The sequence below is a fragment of the Leuciscus leuciscus genome (assembly GCF_965113295.1).
Source record: "Leuciscus leuciscus genome assembly, chromosome: 19".
NCBI classification, from domain to species: domain Eukaryota; kingdom Metazoa; phylum Chordata; class Actinopteri; order Cypriniformes; family Leuciscidae; genus Leuciscus; species Leuciscus leuciscus.
Genome location: NC_138743.1, coordinates 4,864,488 through 4,882,219, shown reverse-complemented (window position 1 = coordinate 4,882,219; position 17,732 = coordinate 4,864,488). Strand labels below are relative to the sequence as shown.

The following is a 17,732-nucleotide window of genomic DNA, read 5'->3' as shown; positions in this document are numbered from 1 at the left end:
GAGCTTACACTGAGACAAAACTGCAATCATCTGAAGCCCACGACTTACAGCATGGAAAGAATCAGTGTCACATTCATGCTGCGCTTTTTGAGCAGCCAAGTTCATGGATGGTGAAAATATCAGAGCGATTTTACGATCGTTTTCTGGGAATCTATCTCATGGGTGATGTCATCAGAGAGCTGCCAAAGCCTGTTATTACGCATGGATGGATTAGAAAACGAACACTGTCAGTTTGTCTGCGGTGAACATGGAATTAATTGATTTAAAAAGCCCTCGATAGCGACACACAAAACAGCAAACACAAAAGCTCGTTGCCTAAAAGGAAAAGTTCATCTAAAAATAAAAAAAGTTTGTCATCATTTAGGCTACTCACCCTCATGTTGTTCCAAACCCGTTAGACTTTCATTCTTCTGTGGCTAATATCGTCTAAATGAATCGAAAGCACATTTGAATGAGATTTGAGAATTTTTTTGGAGCTCGACAGCACCGGGCCTCATATGAAAAAGATCATTCTGGACCTTCTGCAAAACATCATGTAGGAAAGAAAGTCATACAGTGTGAGGGTGAGTAAGTGATGACATAATTTCAATTTTGGGCAAACGGTTGCTTTAATGCCAAACAGATCAATTAAGTGTTTTTTTTCTTAATTTTTTTTTCTTTATCTGTGTAGTTGAGATTGTATCCGGCAGAAGGACACGATCAGGATGTTAAACGGGACTCCAGATCTCCAGCTGTTGTTTCTGATTTCTCATAACAATATCCGCTGGCTCCCAGATGGCCTGGATTAAACACTAAACTCTGATCGCATTGCAACATCTCCAGAAGAAATAATTTAGAGATATTTAAAGAAATTAATTATATTAAAGTGAAGGGCACTAAACTTCCCCTTTTCAAAGCAAGTAACAAATGTGTCCAAATCTTCATTATAGGAATGTTCTGGGTTCAATATTGTAAATTAATGTTGTTTAATGGAAAAAAAGAAAGAAAATAATTTAGACTCCTCCCTTAGTTTTTATAAAGAAGCAAAAATTATGTGTACATTAATGGACTTCTATGGGCGAAACATTCAGGAAAATTTGTGAATGCTTGTTAGTTCACCCAAAAATGAAAATTCTGTCATTATTTACTCGTTTACTTACATTACTTGTTCCAAACCCGTAAGACTTTCGTTCATCTACAGAACACAAATGAAGATCTTTTTGATTCAATCTGAGAACTTTCTCCATTGACAGCTACGCAACTATCACTTTCAAGCCCCAGAAAGGTAGTAAAGACATGATTTAAGTAATCCATGTGACTCAAGTTGTTTAACCTCAATTTTATCAAGCGACGCGAGAGCTTTGTTTGCACCAAAAAAAACAGCGTGTGTTCACTCAACAATGTCTGTTCTCACGTCAACGCAAAACACATGCGTCATGGTGCTCTCGTGAATCTGTTGGAGATTACTATAATACTTTGTAAATAAAGTGGTAAATTATGTGGTTAAAAAAAAAAGCACTCGTGTCGCTTGATAAAATTGAAGCTAAACCACTGGAGTCACATGGATTACTTTAATGATGTCTTTACTACCTTTCTGGGGCTTGAAAGTGGTAGTTGCGTAGCTGTCAATGGAGGGACAGAAAACTATCAGATTTCATCAAAAAGATCTTCATTTGTGTTCTGTAGATGAACCAAATTAATAAGTAATTAATGACAGAATTTTCATTTTTAGGTGAACTAAACCTTTAATTGTTCCTTACAAAAAATGTGTGTGTGTTATTAATCGTTAAATTGATTTAAAATGTGTTACTAAATTGCAAGGGAGCAAAAGACAATGATATAATTTTAGGAATAATATCAAATTCCTTCACTGTCAGAACATTTGTTCTCCAAAACAGGTCAATCATGAGTATCAGTTTATCCACTGAACATGCTTTACTAACATCAGTATTGTTTAAAATGTTATTCACACATTATGGAGGCTTCCTGACCTTGGTCCAGTACCCCCGACAATATACATATACAGTGCCCTCCACAATTATTGAACCCCCTGGTAAATATGATCAAAATTGGCTGTAAAAAATAAATCTGCATCGATTATCCTTGTGATCTTTCATTCAAAAAATGTGCAAAATTCTAACCTTTCATTGAAGTAAAAGAATTGAAAGTGGGGGGAAATCACATTATGAAATAAATGTTTTTCTCCAAAACATGTTGGCCACAATTATTGAAACCCCTAGAATTTTTTACGAGTAAAATATCTCTGAAGTATATTCCCATTAATATTTACCTTTTTTAGTACACCAGGGTGACTAGGAACATGAAACTGTCCAGCTATGACTTCGTGTTTCACAGGAGTTTAAATATGAGGAAACACAAAGGCCAAATCCCCTTAATCATCCATCACAATGAGTAAAACCACAGAATACAGTTCTGATGCGTAGCAAAAGATTGTTGAGCATCACAAACTAGAAAGTGGCTGTAAGACAATAGCTAAAGAATTGAAAATCCCCATTTTGACCATCAGGGCAATAATTAAGAAGTTATAACCAACTAAAGATGTTATGAATCTGCCAGGAAAAGGACGTGTGTCTATACTGTCTTAATGCACGGCGAGTATGAAAGTTTGAGTGGCCAAAGACTCTCCAAGGATCACAGATGGAGAATTGCAGAGATTAGTTGAGTCTTAGGGTCAGAAAGCCTAAAAAAAAAATTATCAAACAACCCCTACATCCCCACATGTTGTTTGGGAGGGTTTAAAAAAAAACCCTCCTCGCTCATCCAAAAACAAATTCCAGCAAATTTAATTGTCAGACACGACTGGATCTTCAAACAACACAGGGTTCTGTGGTCAGATGAGACTAAAAGAGAGCTTTTTGGCAGCAAACACACTAGATGGGTTTGGTGAACACAAGGATAAAAAGTACCCCATGTGTACAATTTAATATACCATTGGATCTTTAATGTTGTGGGCATATTTTTCTGCTGGAGGTCCTGGACTTCTTGTTCAGATACATGGCATTGTGGATTCTATCAAATATCAACAGATAAAAAATCAAAACCTGACGCCTTCTGCTAGAAATCTTATAATGGGCCGTGGTTGGATCTTCCATCAGGACAACGATCCAAAACAAACATCAAAATCAAAACAAAAATTTGTTGTGGAGCACAAAATGAAGCTTCTGCCATGACCGTCTCAGTCCCCTGACCTGATGAGTGGGCTGAACTGAAGAGAAGAAGCACCAACATGGATCTGGGAATCTGAAGGATCTGGAGAGATTCTGTGTGGAGGAATGGTCTCTGATCTCTTGTCAGTTATTCTCCAAACTCATCAGGCATTATAGGAGAAGACTCAGAGCTGTTATCTTGGCAAAAGGAGATTGCAAAAAGTATTTAATAAAAGGGTTTCAATAATTGTGGCCAACGTGTTTTGGAGAAAAACATTTATTTCATAATGTGATTTTCCCCCCACTTTCAATTCTTTTACTTCAATGAAAGGTTAGAATTTTGCACATTTTTTGAATGAAAGATCACAAGGATAATCGATGCAGATTTATTTTTTACAGCCCATTTTGATCATATTTACCAGGGGGTTCAATAATTGTGGAGGGCACTGTATATACAGCATGATAGAAATAAATAATATCCCCCTCCACCCCCCAATCTTCTCCCTAGCACTTCCTATCAAATATCAATATATAAATAATCAATAAAAATGACTTAAAAGCCCATGTTAAAAGAATGTTTCTATGCGTTCTGAAAAGAAAATTTATTTAGTGGAATCACAAAATTCATTCAGTGACATTTAATACATTTCATTCCCCCTGGAAACCTCCACAAGCTGTTTTACAAAATAAAACATTAGTGAAATGCTAAATGGAAAAATAAATATTAAAAGAAAACAAAAAGATAAACAAGGTGAAGTATTAGTCTATATGTGCTTTAGCTCAAAAAAACAACACGCGTGCAAAGATCAGTCACTTTTCCATTTGTATGATATCCAACCATAGATGTCTGTACATAAAGGCTGATTTGACATAGAATATTTACAATATTACAATAATGTTTCTTAATCCAGAAATGGAGGCCCCAGAGCCACTGATTGCTTTGTTTTACATCGCAACATTTCTGTTCAGATTTCGTTCAGTTCTGTAGTGCTTGGATAAATTTCCAGTGCCACATTAACATGAGCCAATCTCAGCTCTTTCCTCCCCCTCCAGATGCAGAGCTGCAAACTGACGATTTCCTCAGTTCAATTTTCATTGACTGGCTTTCAGAGCGTGACGTCGTGGACAGGCCTAAGACCGCTTTCCCTGTTTTCATACCTTTTGACATGGGGATTCGTGTTGCTGTGGAGCGAGATGACTGCACATCCGTTCCATGCTGAAAAAAGCAAAGGGAAATATGAGATCACATTTCAGAGAGGTTTTTTTTTTCTTTTCTTCATTTGTTATGAACCATGTCTTTGTCATAATTTGAAAAAGTGCATTTTGTATTTGTATTTATGCAGGTTAACTTTCTGTTTCTAAAAATAATTTAAAAATTTAAATAGTTTGTAAAGGGGTCTTAAATTAATTCATTTATTTTAAAAAGCTGAAATAAAAAATACAATTATATATTTCTAAAAAATATATAGTTTTATAATCAAATAAAATAAGACAGGGTGGTCATTCACAATAGTAGAAATGTATCCTGTATTAAGTCTAAGTACGTATTATTTATTTGTTCAATTATACATCTAATATTTGCAAATTTAAAATGCAATATTATATTATGATAACAACTTTTCATTACATTGGTGCTTGATTTAGTAGGTTTTCCTAGGCAAGGATATGGAGGTTAGCTTCTGGTCACACATAATTCAGTTTTATAACAGGTTAAACATGAGGGGAATGGTCAGTCGGTGCCACTATTTAAAGGATTTTCTTGACAAGCTTTTTTTGGTGACAAACATGTCAGAACATTCCAGTGTTGGTTAGCGATAAAGAAATACCTTGAAAGAGAGCTATCTAGGGAGCAGACACCCCCTGATATCATTTTGAAACATTTCAGAAGCAACTGAAATATAGAAGATTGAATATGATCATTTTGTTTTTAGGGACACAAAATCACAGAGTATTAATTGTTAAATGACTATTCTTGTCATTTGACGACATATACTGCTTGCAGGGCCTAAAACTAACTTTTTGCCACACCTCTACCAATGGCTGGTGACTTGAAAATGTATTGGCTATAAATATTTTTTACCGCCTATGAAAATGTTTTTGCAAAAACAGGCAGTAATGACACCAACATTTTAGATACCAGTGAAAATTCACAATTTGATACCACAGCTGAAACTACTAGCCTAACTTGTATGAATTTAAAACATTATTAAAGACAAGTGCAGTCAGTAATAAAATAAGGACAAATAATCAAATTGCAAGCAAAAGCACAAATAAATACAGTATAACAAATATACAAATGAAATAAACAGTGCTTTTCAGGATTTTCAGGTCGGTCTAACAAGAGTTTTCGGGTAAAGAAATTTAATAAAGTATTAAAGCAAATATAAAATAACACTGCATAGTCTTCACTGTATAAATTAAAAGTCCTAAATAACTAACTATTTAATTAACATTAAAGACAGACAGAATCAGGAATATTAGGCTGCTGTCACTTTAAAGGGATACTCCACTTTTTTTGGAAATAGGCTCATTTTAGAACTCCCCCAGAGTTAAACAGTTGAGTTTTACCGTTTTCGAATCCATTCAGCCGAACTCCGGGTCTGGCGGTACCACTTTTAGCATAGCTTAGCAAGACCATTAGCATCTCTCTCAAAAAAAAATGACCAAAGAGTTTTGATATTTTTCCTATTTAAAACTTGACTCTCTAAAACCCGTCGGTCTTAGTACATGATGTAGCTACAGAAGAGTCAAGTTTTAAATAGGAAAAATATCAAAACTCTTTGGTCATTTTTTTGAGAGAGATGCTAATGGTCCTGTCCGATTCAATGATCTATGCTAAGCTATGCTAAAAGTGGTACCGCCAGACCCGGAGATCGGCTGAATGGATTCGAAAACGGTAAAACTCAACTGTTTAACTCTGGGGGAGTTGTAAAATGAGCCTATTTCCAAAAAAGTGGAGTATCCCTTTAAGAGTGAATGCCTGGATCTAATATACTGATACTGTACACGTGTTTACTTTCTCTGTTTACGTTCACTTAAGACATTACCGACTGTTTACTAGGACGCGCACACATCTTACTTTCCATAGCGAGTAACGTCTTCTTGCGCTTGAATATTTAAATTGTCAAGGCTTAAACTTTCATGGCGATAAAGCACTGGCCCGCCAACTGTCCCGAGCGTCGTTCAAGTTCATGCATTGTTAGAATTCATAAAAATGTTACTGGCCAATTGGCGAGTGAAGCCGTTTCATTTACTCGCCAACGTTGATTTTTAATCGCATTTGGCGCTTGGCGAGTGTTAATTTTAGGCCCTGCATGTATGCACACTCACTTTTCATTCCGCATCTTCTAAAATCCAAACAGAGGGACAACGTAATAAATCTGGTACTCACCACAGATTGAGTAGACCTGGTTGGGGCCGAGGTTATGGGGGTTATTGTGATGCTGCTGGTCACCTTGCCTTGGATCATGTTCCCGACATTAGCAGACGTCTGTCTGGGAGAGCGCAGAACCGTCCCCGTTGACATCTCCTTGCTGTCTGAGCTCACACCATTAGGCCAAAGCGTCACTGTGCCGCTTCTGTCATCCTGAGGTTTCTTGAACCCAGGCGACCCCAGGTGGATATGGATCTTGTTGTCCTCCGTGGTTATAATATTGGAGTTGTATTTCCGGATGGGCGTTGGAACTGTCTGCTTTTCAGGGGTCAACTTGAACACGGCTCTGCCCATGGTCATCTCATGGGGCTCTGGGGAGATGGATGCCTGAGAGACCGGAGTTGCGCTAACGGTTATGATGGACAGAGGAGAAATAGGATGCTCCGAGAAGGAGCCTTTACCTTTCTCTGGAGATTTAGCTCTGGAGATGGCGGTTATAGTGACTGGAGACTTTGTTCGTTCAGCTGCCCCTTCGTTGGCCTTGGACTTGGGCAACATAGAAGTAGGAACGATTGTTATGCGTGGTTTCTGGAGCCCGAGAGTCGGGATGATGGTGGTACTTGAGAAGAAGTCCTCAGCACGTGGACTGGTGATCTCCAACGTGGCAGTGCTGCTCTGATGGTCTGGAGTCACCTTAATATGGAGGGGTTGACCGGATTTCCGAGACATGATTAGTTCTGGTGATGACTGTGATGTTGTTCCATTGACCTGCGGGGTTGATGAAACATCCTGAATGACAGAAACGGCTTCTTTCTTCTTCATCCAAGGGTTCCAAGACTTTCTCATCCCCAACTCTGCCGCTGCCGGTGGGTAACGGTCCAAAACAGTCGGTTTCTTGAGGCTTTTCTGCCTCAGATTACTCATGATGTGATTTTCCTCTAGAACAGACTTTTGGATGAACACAGCTGGAGTCTCGTCTTCGATGTGTTCATTGATGTCTGCGTCGGTCTGCACTGCAGTGGAAGCAAGAGGAACGTCCACAATCCTCCTTCCGTTCATGCTGGGTCTAAGGGCACGGCTGTAACGCTTCGTAGCTTCCAACTCTTTGGTTAGTTTGAGAACTTCTTGATTCATGTCTTTCTTCTTATCCTCCTCTTCAATGAACCTCTGCTGGAGAACCGTGTAGTCCACCTGAATCTGAGATAGCTGATCCTCCTTGTTCATGAGCTCATGAATCTTCTCCTTTAGAGCTTGGACATCGGCCTGAAGATCCCTCCTTTTGGCCTCCTCCATTTTGCAGCGTAGTCTTAGCTCAGACTCTTGGCTCATCAACTCTCCTTTTTCTATGGCTTTGTTCTTGGTGATCTGCATCTTCATTTCCTCGAGGAGCTGGGAAAGAGCATTGGCTTTGTCTTGTTCTCTTCTGAACTTCTTCTCAAGCATGTCATACTCATCCTCTGTCTTCAACAAATCGCCCTCCACAACCTCAAGCTGTTTAAGACGGTTTCTGAGTCTCTCAATCTCCATCGTGAGCTCCTTAACCTTGTTGTCCTCATCAGGATATCCAACTTTGTCCACAATAGCTCTGTTTCTTGTAAATTTCCACTCAGCTTTCTCTTGCTCATCCATTTTACTTTGCATCTGACATACCTTTACGCTGAGATCCTTTCGTTTCTCTTCTACACTTGCAAGTTCAGACTTCAGATCATCTTTTTCCTTGGTAAAAGCAGACACTTTCATCTCCATTTCAGACTTCAGTTTAAGAAGCTTCTTACTTTCCTCAATCAGCTTTTCCGTGACCTCCATGACTTTGCATTGCTCAGCTTTAAACAGTTTGCTCATTTCTTCATTTTTCTGCTCCTCCTGTTTGATTCGCTCTGCCATGTTCTTCCTCTCATCCATTAGGATCACTGTGAATGACTTTAGTTTCGTCAAGTCGTCCTTTAAACCCATCTCAGTCTTTTCAAGCCTCGATTCTGAGCAGTCAAGCTCTTTGATATGGTTTTTAACTGTTTCTAGCTCACACGCCAAGCTCTTTGTCAAAGTTCTTTCTTTCTCCAGGTTGGTGTGAAGCTGAGCACATTCAGATTTGCTCACATTGAAAGCTCCCTCCAGTTTCTCCAGGTCCACCATCCTCTTCTGCAGCTTTTCAACCTCTAGTCTCAGCTCACGACTGTGATTCTCCTCATCCTGAAGCCTCCTCTTTAGCTCCTTGCACAGTGCTTCTGTTTTTGTGATCTCCTCATCCTTGCCTTCCATTTCCAGAACTCTCTTCCGAAGGTTCTCCAGTTCGGCCATTAGACTCGAATTCCCGCACTCCCCTCTGCTTATTTTGTCCCGCAGGTCCTGAAGGTCCTCCTCGGACTTTTGCAGTGTACGATTGGTCTCCTCCAACTCCTCAATCCTGCGTGACAAGCTGGCCAGCTTCAGACGCAGCTGTCGACTTTCGGACTCCTGTTTAGCCAGTTTGGCGGTCATCTCCTCATGTTCCTGTGAAAATTTGGAGGTCTTATATTCTAGGTCAAACTCCAGCCTCTGGATCCTCTGGCTGTCTTCTTTAGCTTTGCTGTTGATGATATCCAAATGCTGCTCTCTTTCATGGAGCTTCTTGCTGAGATCCTGGAACTTCTGCTTTTGCTGGTCAATCTGTTCAATGTGAAGCTGCCTTTCATCCACCAGCATCAGGGCAAATGATTTCAACTTAACCAACTCCTCCTGAACTTTCTCAAGACGTTTGCTGTGATCCTTGTCCTTGCGAGCCTGGTACGCCTTCTCTTGCTCCAATAGTCTCTTGAGTCTGGTGGAAAACAAAAAGAGATTAATTTATTAATTCTCATTCAATTAAGGTCAAACTTTACAGTCTCATGGTCCCTCTCAGAGTCAATTGAACACAATTGAAAATTAAACATTATCAAAATAATTTAATATTTTAAGGTGCACATTTTAAACAACATTACTAAAATTAATACATATGATAAACAAAACATGGAATATATATATAAAATGTTCATATTCATATGTATATTTAGAATAGATATTATGACATTTCACAGTATTACAGTATGTAATGATGATGTCAGATGCAGTGTTTCTGCTGTTTTCGTCATATTGTCTTATTGGAAGAGAGCGAATAAACTCAGCATTAGAGCTGTACAGATTTAAAGTAGAAGACAAGCATGTTAAAAGAACAAGAAACAGTGTCTGAATGCTTCAGTGATTGCCTCTGACAGTAGTTACTGAACATTTCATGCTTGCATGATCACAGGATCGAAACAGCTCGCGGACAGCTTGGCACATCAACAGGAAAAAGTTCCCACCTGGCAAAAAAAGTCTACTAGGACATCACAACATTGGAATCTGTGCCAACAGGGGCACTTGAAGAAAAGTCTATGATGCTGGTGAATGTTTACACTGATATAGCTCTGCGGGAGTCTCCCTGTCGAGAGGAACTTGTCCTTTGCGAAATAAGTGCACAGAGTTTGCAGCATATTTCCTTCATAATTCCATGATCTCATTTCCTTATTGAGAATTTTGCAGCAGTTATAACAATATTACATATCTGAACAGACCCATGAATGAATACTGTCAGTCTATTTGCATACACTTCAAACTGTTGTCGAACTCACCATCTACTGCAGCTGAGGAGTCCAGGTGGGTCCGTGCATAACATGTTTTGAAGTGCACAGCTTTTGTTACTCTGCTCTAAGCATCATTAAACGGCTCTCCGAATTAGCCATCACATTCCAACCATGTCATGAGCGCAGTGAAAGGTGAATGTTGTGTGAAAATGCATTGCCCCACTTGCTGGTGATATCATCCCTCTAACATAGATCTGTTCTGCCCTTGTTTGGGCAAAGGAGGCGGAGTCATCTGAGAGCTTTTCATGCACTCTTTTCTCAGCTTTCCTCTCTTATTCTTTTTTCCCCCCAGAGACTGAAGTCAGGATATTGTTTTAGGAAATAGACAATTAGAGCTGTGGCCAATGCACTAAACCCACTGTATCATTTCAAGGGTTCCCTTTCAATTTCATATAAACTATTAAACGACCCAATTACTTCCTTTCTCACATGCAACCAAGCATTCCCATGGGAACAGACAACAATGCAAGGGAAAAGTTTTGTTAAGAGAACAATGTCGCACTCTCTTGGTTCAGATGAAGCCCTGTCACTCAGAAATGCGATGATAAATAAATAAATAAATAAACAGAAATGCAAGATTTTTTTAATGCTTTGAAAGAAGTCTATTCTTCTCACCAAGGCTGCATTTATTTAATCAGAAATACAGTAAAACAGTCATATTGTAAAACATATTATTACAATTTTAACTATAACTTTTCTATTTGAAAATATTTAAAAATGTAATGATGATTTCTGAAGGATCATGTGACACTGAAGACTGGAGTCATGATGCTGAAAATACAGCTTTGATCACAGGAATAAATTACATTTCAATATATATTAAAATAGAAAACAGTTTTTTTAAATTGTAATAATATTTCAGAATATTAGAGTTTTTACTGTATTTTTGATCAAATAAATGCAGCCTAGGTGAGAATATATATATATATATATATATATATTTTTTTTAAATATTAAAAAATCTTAATCATTCAAAAAAAAACAAACATACAAAGTAAAAATGAAAAGGTCACTGCTCAGCAAATAATTTTTGGAAAAAAGGTTGAATCATTTCATTACTGCAGGAAGTTTACTGATATAGTGGGTCGTTTCTCTGATATTGGCAAAGGTTGAAGATGACAGCTGGGAAATTCTTCAGAAATCATCAGATCCACTGTAACATGTGCAACTAGAGACTAATAAATCATAAATCATGTGAATGGTGATAGAATGACATCATCATCTGGTGTCTAGAATAAATGTGCTTGCGATTTAAATTACAGCCTGAATATCAAGAGCACATGAAACTTCCAGATGTAGGTTTAATTGGCGATGTTTGCTAATGCAGCTAAAGTAAGTCTGAAACTTTGATGTGTAACTCCAGACATAAAAGATGTGCAATTACTTTTCTAGGTGATCAGACTTATAATTTTTGCCTGGCAAATGATAAAACAGGTGAAAAAAATCCCCTAGACTTACAATGACAGAGGACCTAAGGCCATATTAACAGACAAAACTATGTAAAACTATTCTTGAGGTGGGCCTACATAAAGGAATATGAAACAGTTTTGATTTCATGTTGACTTCATGAAAACAACAAACTTGTTCAGGGTAAAATCATTAGTGTCTGTCTCGCACTGACCTATATGCCAATCAAAGAACAAAACTAGTTGTCTTCTTCAGATTACAGTCTTTTTTTTATTTTTATGTGGGACTTCAAGAGGAAAACCAGCAAGTGTAAATGTCATGTGAAAGAGAGAGAGGTAATTTGAGGAGGAAGGGCATTACGGATGCTTCTAGAAGCAGTTTTATATTCCTGGCGGGATTCCCCGCCATCGCCCCGCGTTCAGTCCCAGGTGGCGTGGTGCTGCAGTGTGACCTCACCTGCTATGAATCTCTGAAATGAGAGAATTATGGAGGAATGTGCAAACACACGGGCTGGAGATGAGCGTGATAAGTGGAGGGAATGGGTGTGATTGAACGGTGCCAATGCAATAAACTAGAGCAAAGAAATAAGTTTTTTATAGACTGTTTTTTTTTTTTGGTGCATTACACATTTATTCTGTTTTAAAAATGCAGTACATTTAATATATGAAAACAAAAGATTAGGAAATTAAAGATACATTTACCCCTGGTTTCACAGACAGGGCTTAAGACTAGTCCTAGACTAAAATGTAAGTCTGAGCTGTTTCCACTGAAATAAACTTGCACTGACTGATCTTAAAAATATATCAGTGCCTTTTTAGTTTTAAGATGCACATCGGTAATGTTTTTATAAAAATTACTTAAATGTCCTAATTGATCTATGGTCTAATCCTGGCTTAGTCTAAGCCCTGTCTGTGAAACCGGGCCTTAGAGTCTTTTCACGGCACCTTAGACTCCAAACAAATGTTAATTTGGGGTTAATAGAGCATATTTCAATTTAATTCAGTTCAAAAGATTTGATGAGCTTCGTTAAGAAGTTTTGAGCAAAATATCGTGTGCTACTCAAGTTCAGGGTGGTAAAGGAGTGAGGCAGGGGACCGTGACTGTGTCGACCACTATAGGGGTCTTATCAGAATATGAAGGATCTCATTGTCTCTGTCTGGAACTGTTTGGATTTTGCGGTTATGAGTCACCTGATTTTCCATTGATAAATATATTGTTTAATAAATAATTTCTATGTGCAGTGCAAAAAAGTTAAAAAGTTTGGGGTTGATTCTTTTTAAAGTTTAAAGTAAAAAAAAAACAGCTCTATTTTAATCTTTTCTATGTGAATATATTATAAAATGTAATTTATTCCCGTGATCAAAGCTGAATTTTCAGCATCATTACTCCAGTCTTCAGTGTCACATGATCCTTCAGAAATCATTATAATATGATGATTTGATGCTCAAGAAACATTTCTGATTATTATCAATGTTGAAAACAGATTAATATTTTTGTGATACATTTTTTTTCTAAATTCTTTTACAAACAGACAGTTGAAAAGAACAGCATTTATTTGAAATAGAAAGCTTTTGTAACATTATAAATGTTTTTACTGTCACTTTTGATTAATTTAATGCATCCTAGCGAAATAAAAGTATTAATTTCTTTCAAGAAAAATAAATATATTCGCTGACCCCATGACCCCAAACTTTTAAATGGAAGTATAGTTCAACATACAGTACAGGAGCTGTTCTTAATATTTAATGGGTGCAATATCTTTTTGTGTGTCTGTAAGCAAAGGTCACTGATTTTGCCAAGAAAGAAATGTTCCTGGATCAACATTCCTGTTCAAAAATCTAATCCTATTCACTGATGGTGAATAACACTGATGTTGAAGCACCTAACCCTGGTTGTAAGCCTAAACTTGACATAAACTGTAAACTTGTCCCTCAAATCTGGTTGATTGGAATGTTCTTCCAGGATTAAAAAAAGATGTTGATCCAGGAACATGTTATACTTATTGAAATCATGTTCACCGTGTGGATCACTGCAACAACATCTCTATAGATGGAGAAATGCAGGAATCTCCTTAATAAAAGCCTTCATTGTAAAAACACCATCCTTAATCAGTGTCTTTGTCCACCATGAAACAGTGTTTTTACTCCTGCAGAGTGACATGTTTCAGAGTGAACCGGGGTAATCAAAGAGAGAGAAAAACAAGTAGAAACAAAACTTCATGGTATCCATCAGAAACTGACTAGGTGGTGAGAAGAAAAGTGGTTTTCAGACCCCAGATTCCACCATGATGCATAAACGTTACAATTTAAATAATATATCATTATACGTTATTTTTTTAATAATATTTCCACAGTACTCATATTGAAAAATTTTAGGGGAAATGTACATTTTCTTCATAACATACTCATTTATTTGAGAAGCTGCTCGAATCCCTTTAATGTGTGCTTCCAGAAAAGCTCTTGACCCGTGGAGATCCCATGTTGTCATTTATGTTCTTTTGAGTCCATTCATGTCCATATATAGCTCAGATGTTCCTGGTCTAATGATTGGAGCTCTACAGGGCCTCAATCTGCCCGTTTCACATTCTCAGAAGAACACCACGCTAACGACAGGCCTTTTTGATGCCGTCACCCCTTCGTTCGCTGCTATAAGGCCCTTTGTGTGATTTAGGACAGCCTGTGGTCACCAATACAATCATGTGCAATTCATAGCTTTGATGCCACGTGGTTGTAGTCTCTTTCAAACGAGGCTACAATGAGAAGGGTTTCCTACCAGTAAGATTTGACCATTTCAGGGGCCGGTTTCACAAAGCTATTTTAGACCGGTCTACAGTGTTAGACAAGTCTAAAATGTGCTCATAGACTAGTCTAATGCAAGTTAGACTGTTTCACAAAAATAAAGACTGACTTCATTTAGACCAAAAAAATGAGACACCTTACCCCCAGGCTAACTTACCCCCAGACACCTTACCCCCAGGCTAACTTACCCCCAGACACCTTACCCCCAGGCTAACTTAGGTCTAAGACTCTGTGTTACCTTGGCAACCAGCAGTAACAATCAGTTACATTACAAACAGCCAAAAGAAAAGGGAAAAGGGCTCATAATTTAAACATTTCTTCTTGTTACTACATTCTCCGCTAAATTTCCCAAGTAAAATGTCCTTGTAACTGTTATAGTCCTCCAACAAACACATATTATCCGCTGATCCGCGGCTGAATGTGCTTACTCGATCCACCATGTTTTTTGTTTTGAAAAGTGTCTTATTTTACCCAGAATGCATTGCAGTGTAGTCCTACTTAAGATAGTCAGAGTCTTAAGTGCTTTGTGCAACGATCTGATTTAGATTTCTATCTGAAGTCTGTCTATCTACTATATCTAAGCCATAGTCAAAGTCTATCTTTGTGAAACCGGCCCCAGAGCAGAGTTATCATCATTAACTAGCCCCCGTATATAAAAATCAACCAATAATTTTTTGGACTTTATGAACAGATTTGACTGAAAATCCCTTCTGATTCATTCCTACGGGATGCTGTGTAAAGCTCGTCTCCTCACCTCTCTCTCTCCTGCTCCAGCAAGTTGGTGAAATCATCGCTTTTGTTCATGAAGTCGATGTGTTTGTGCTTTTCTCTGTCCAGTTCGGTGACGGTGCGCCGGTGGCATTTCTCTGCTAAGAGCAACTGCTCTAACATACGCCTGTACGTGTCACGCTGCTTCTCCTCCAAACGGTCCAGCTATAAACACAACGGTTATCATCACCAAATGTTTGCACTAGCACAACAATATGCTATAATCTGCACTGCATTTTACATTTTATGCATTTGGCAGATGCTTCTATTCAAAGCGACTGTAGATAAATTCAGGTTTGAATGGTTTAGAGATGAATAAGGCAGTGTTCCTCACCTCTATCATTGGTATCTCGTAAACATCGTCTCTAATCATGTTGCTGCTGGTCATCAGACTGTCTCTCTGCAGAGCTTGAAGAGGTTTGACTGGAAGCGCAGACCCGTAATGAGCCTCCAGAACCTCGGGCCGTATTCTCTCAGACTGCATCATGTAGATAATGTCTTCACGGGCCTAAAATGATGGAATCATTGCATGTCATACTTTGATATGTACCATGGTACTGGGTGTTTATCAAATTACTCCAAACAAACAATACTTTGGTACAATCATGACCTATGAACCTTTGTGAAATGAACTATCTTCAATGATTTTTTTTTATTTTTTATAATAATAGTGTGCAAACTGTTACATTCTGACTGTTCACCAGAAGGGGGCGCTCTCTGCTTTTACAAAACCAGAAGACTAACACAACCATATGGCTTCGGCTGTGTTCACTGCCTCTTGAGTGCAGCATGCACATTTTCTACATGCACAGAATATAAAAATGACCTAGACTACCATTCAAAAAGTTTGGGGCCTGTAAATTTTTTTTATGTTTTTAAAAGAAGTCTTTTACGCTCATCCGGGTTGCGTTTTTCTAATGAAAAATACAGTAAGAACAGCAATATTGTGAAATATTATTAAAATTTTAAATAACTATTTTCTATGTGAATATATCATAAAATGTAATTTATTCCTGTGATCAAAGCTGAATTTTCAGCATCATTACTCCAGTCTTCAGTGTCACATGATCCTTCAGAAATCATTCTAATATGATGATTTGAGATGCTCAAGAAACATTTCTAATTATTATTATCCATGTTGAAAACTTGTGCTGCTTCATATTTTATTGTAAGCTGTGATGCATTTTTTTTTTCAGGATTCTTTGATGAATGATTTTGCATCATTATAAATGTATTTACTGTCACTTTTGATCAATTTAATGCGTCATTACAGAATAAAAGTATAAATTTCTTTCTTTCAAAAAAGATCTGACCACAAACTTTTGAAAGGTAGTGTCTCTCATTTGCCAAAAAGAGCAGTACACAACCAGAGCATACTGTATTTACCCAGACGTAACATTACCATACAGTAGTTTCTGTCAAAATACTTTCTGTTAGTGCTTTTAAATCATAATATATTCATCTGGAAACTCCTCCAAACAGTGTAAAATAAAGCTTCAGAATCTTATTTAATTCCTTTGAGAATGACAATGATGCAAAACATATTTTTTTCTAAGATTATTGAAGTATGTTTTACAAGAAAATATATTGTAGACTTTAAACTACTTCAAAATGTCACATTTAATTCAATGTATTACTTGCTGTTTCTTTGTAATTATTTGTGAAATTACTTTGTGAAAATTGTTACAAAGTAAATCCTACACCATTGTTTTTCCAGTGTACCAGGTTACCGCACTCTTACTGTAGTAGTAATGGTATTTTGGCAGAAACTTACTATGGTAAACACACAACGAATGGCAACACGCAGTCACATTTCACCTGAACTTCTCCCTCCATGACCCCCAGCAGGTGAACGAGATCTTCTTTGGAGAGCTCCATCAGTCCATCTCTCCTCATCTGCATCTCACCAGTCTTCTGAGGCTTTTTCAAAGTCCCACAAACAACAACCTTCTCCTCACTGCTCTCTTTCTCCTCCTGAGCTTTGGGTTTCTTCCTCATCAGCTCCTGTTTGCTTCCCTCTTTCTCAATGTTGTGTATTCTAGCGAGCGGCTTAAGTGGTCTGTTCTCTGGCCCCTCCATGTCGCTGGTCCTGGACCTCATCTTCACCTGCATGTGCAAACGAAAGACATCAGCCACAGAGACACCTGAGACAACCTCCTGAAAATATCACAATGTTACAACAATAAAACAGCTAATATCTTTCAGTATCTGATGCTCCCGTTTTTTTGCAACCCTTCCAAATGTATATGATAGGATTTACTTGGCATTACCTGCAATATAAAAAAAAAAAAAAAATGCAAGTTCCAAGTTTTATGGTAATTTATGCAAGACATTTAATGTTTTTTTTAGGGCTGGGGGAATTAACGCGTTAATCTTTGCGATTAATTTGAGATGTTTAACAAAAAAAAAAGAAAGAAAAAAACGCAATTAACGCAGCACTTTTTTTTGTTGCCTTGTTTTAATGATTTCCTGTTGCAGCTGCTATTGAAAAGGCCGAAAATATGCCGTCCCGCCCCTCCGTGTTCAGCGATCAGGTTTCATTCTCGCGCAGCTTTCATGAGCGGGTCTTTTCCGCTCTGTGTGTGCACCGCGCTCTCCGTTT

At 37.9% G+C, this 17,732-nt stretch overlaps 1 protein-coding gene across 9 annotated transcripts in view; it reads right to left on the bottom strand.

The window, feature by feature from the left end:
- filip1b (filamin A interacting protein 1b) overlaps positions 1-17,732 on the bottom strand; it is a 38,173-nt gene that overhangs the window by 1,733 nt on the left and 18,708 nt on the right. For 4 of the 9 annotated variants that reach the window (XM_082147139.1, XM_082147140.1, XM_082147141.1 and 1 more), the window contains exons 3-7: positions 16,949-17,236; positions 15,465-15,638; positions 15,117-15,295; positions 6,538-9,316; positions 1,364-4,362 (exon numbers count right to left, since the gene is read on the bottom strand). In XM_082147139.1, the coding sequence (XP_082003265.1) occupies positions 4,177-4,362; positions 6,538-9,316; positions 15,117-15,295; positions 15,465-15,638; positions 16,949-17,230 (3,600 nt within the window). In that variant the 5' untranslated portion in view covers positions 17,231-17,236 and the 3' untranslated portion in view covers positions 1,364-4,176. Of the gene's footprint in view, positions 1-373; positions 427-1,363; positions 4,363-4,972; positions 5,038-6,537; positions 9,317-10,145; positions 10,754-15,116; positions 15,296-15,464; positions 15,639-16,948; positions 17,237-17,732 lie in introns of those variants that run through there. The other 5 variants (XM_082147142.1, XM_082147143.1, XM_082147145.1 and 2 more) reach the window with 5 other exon arrangements.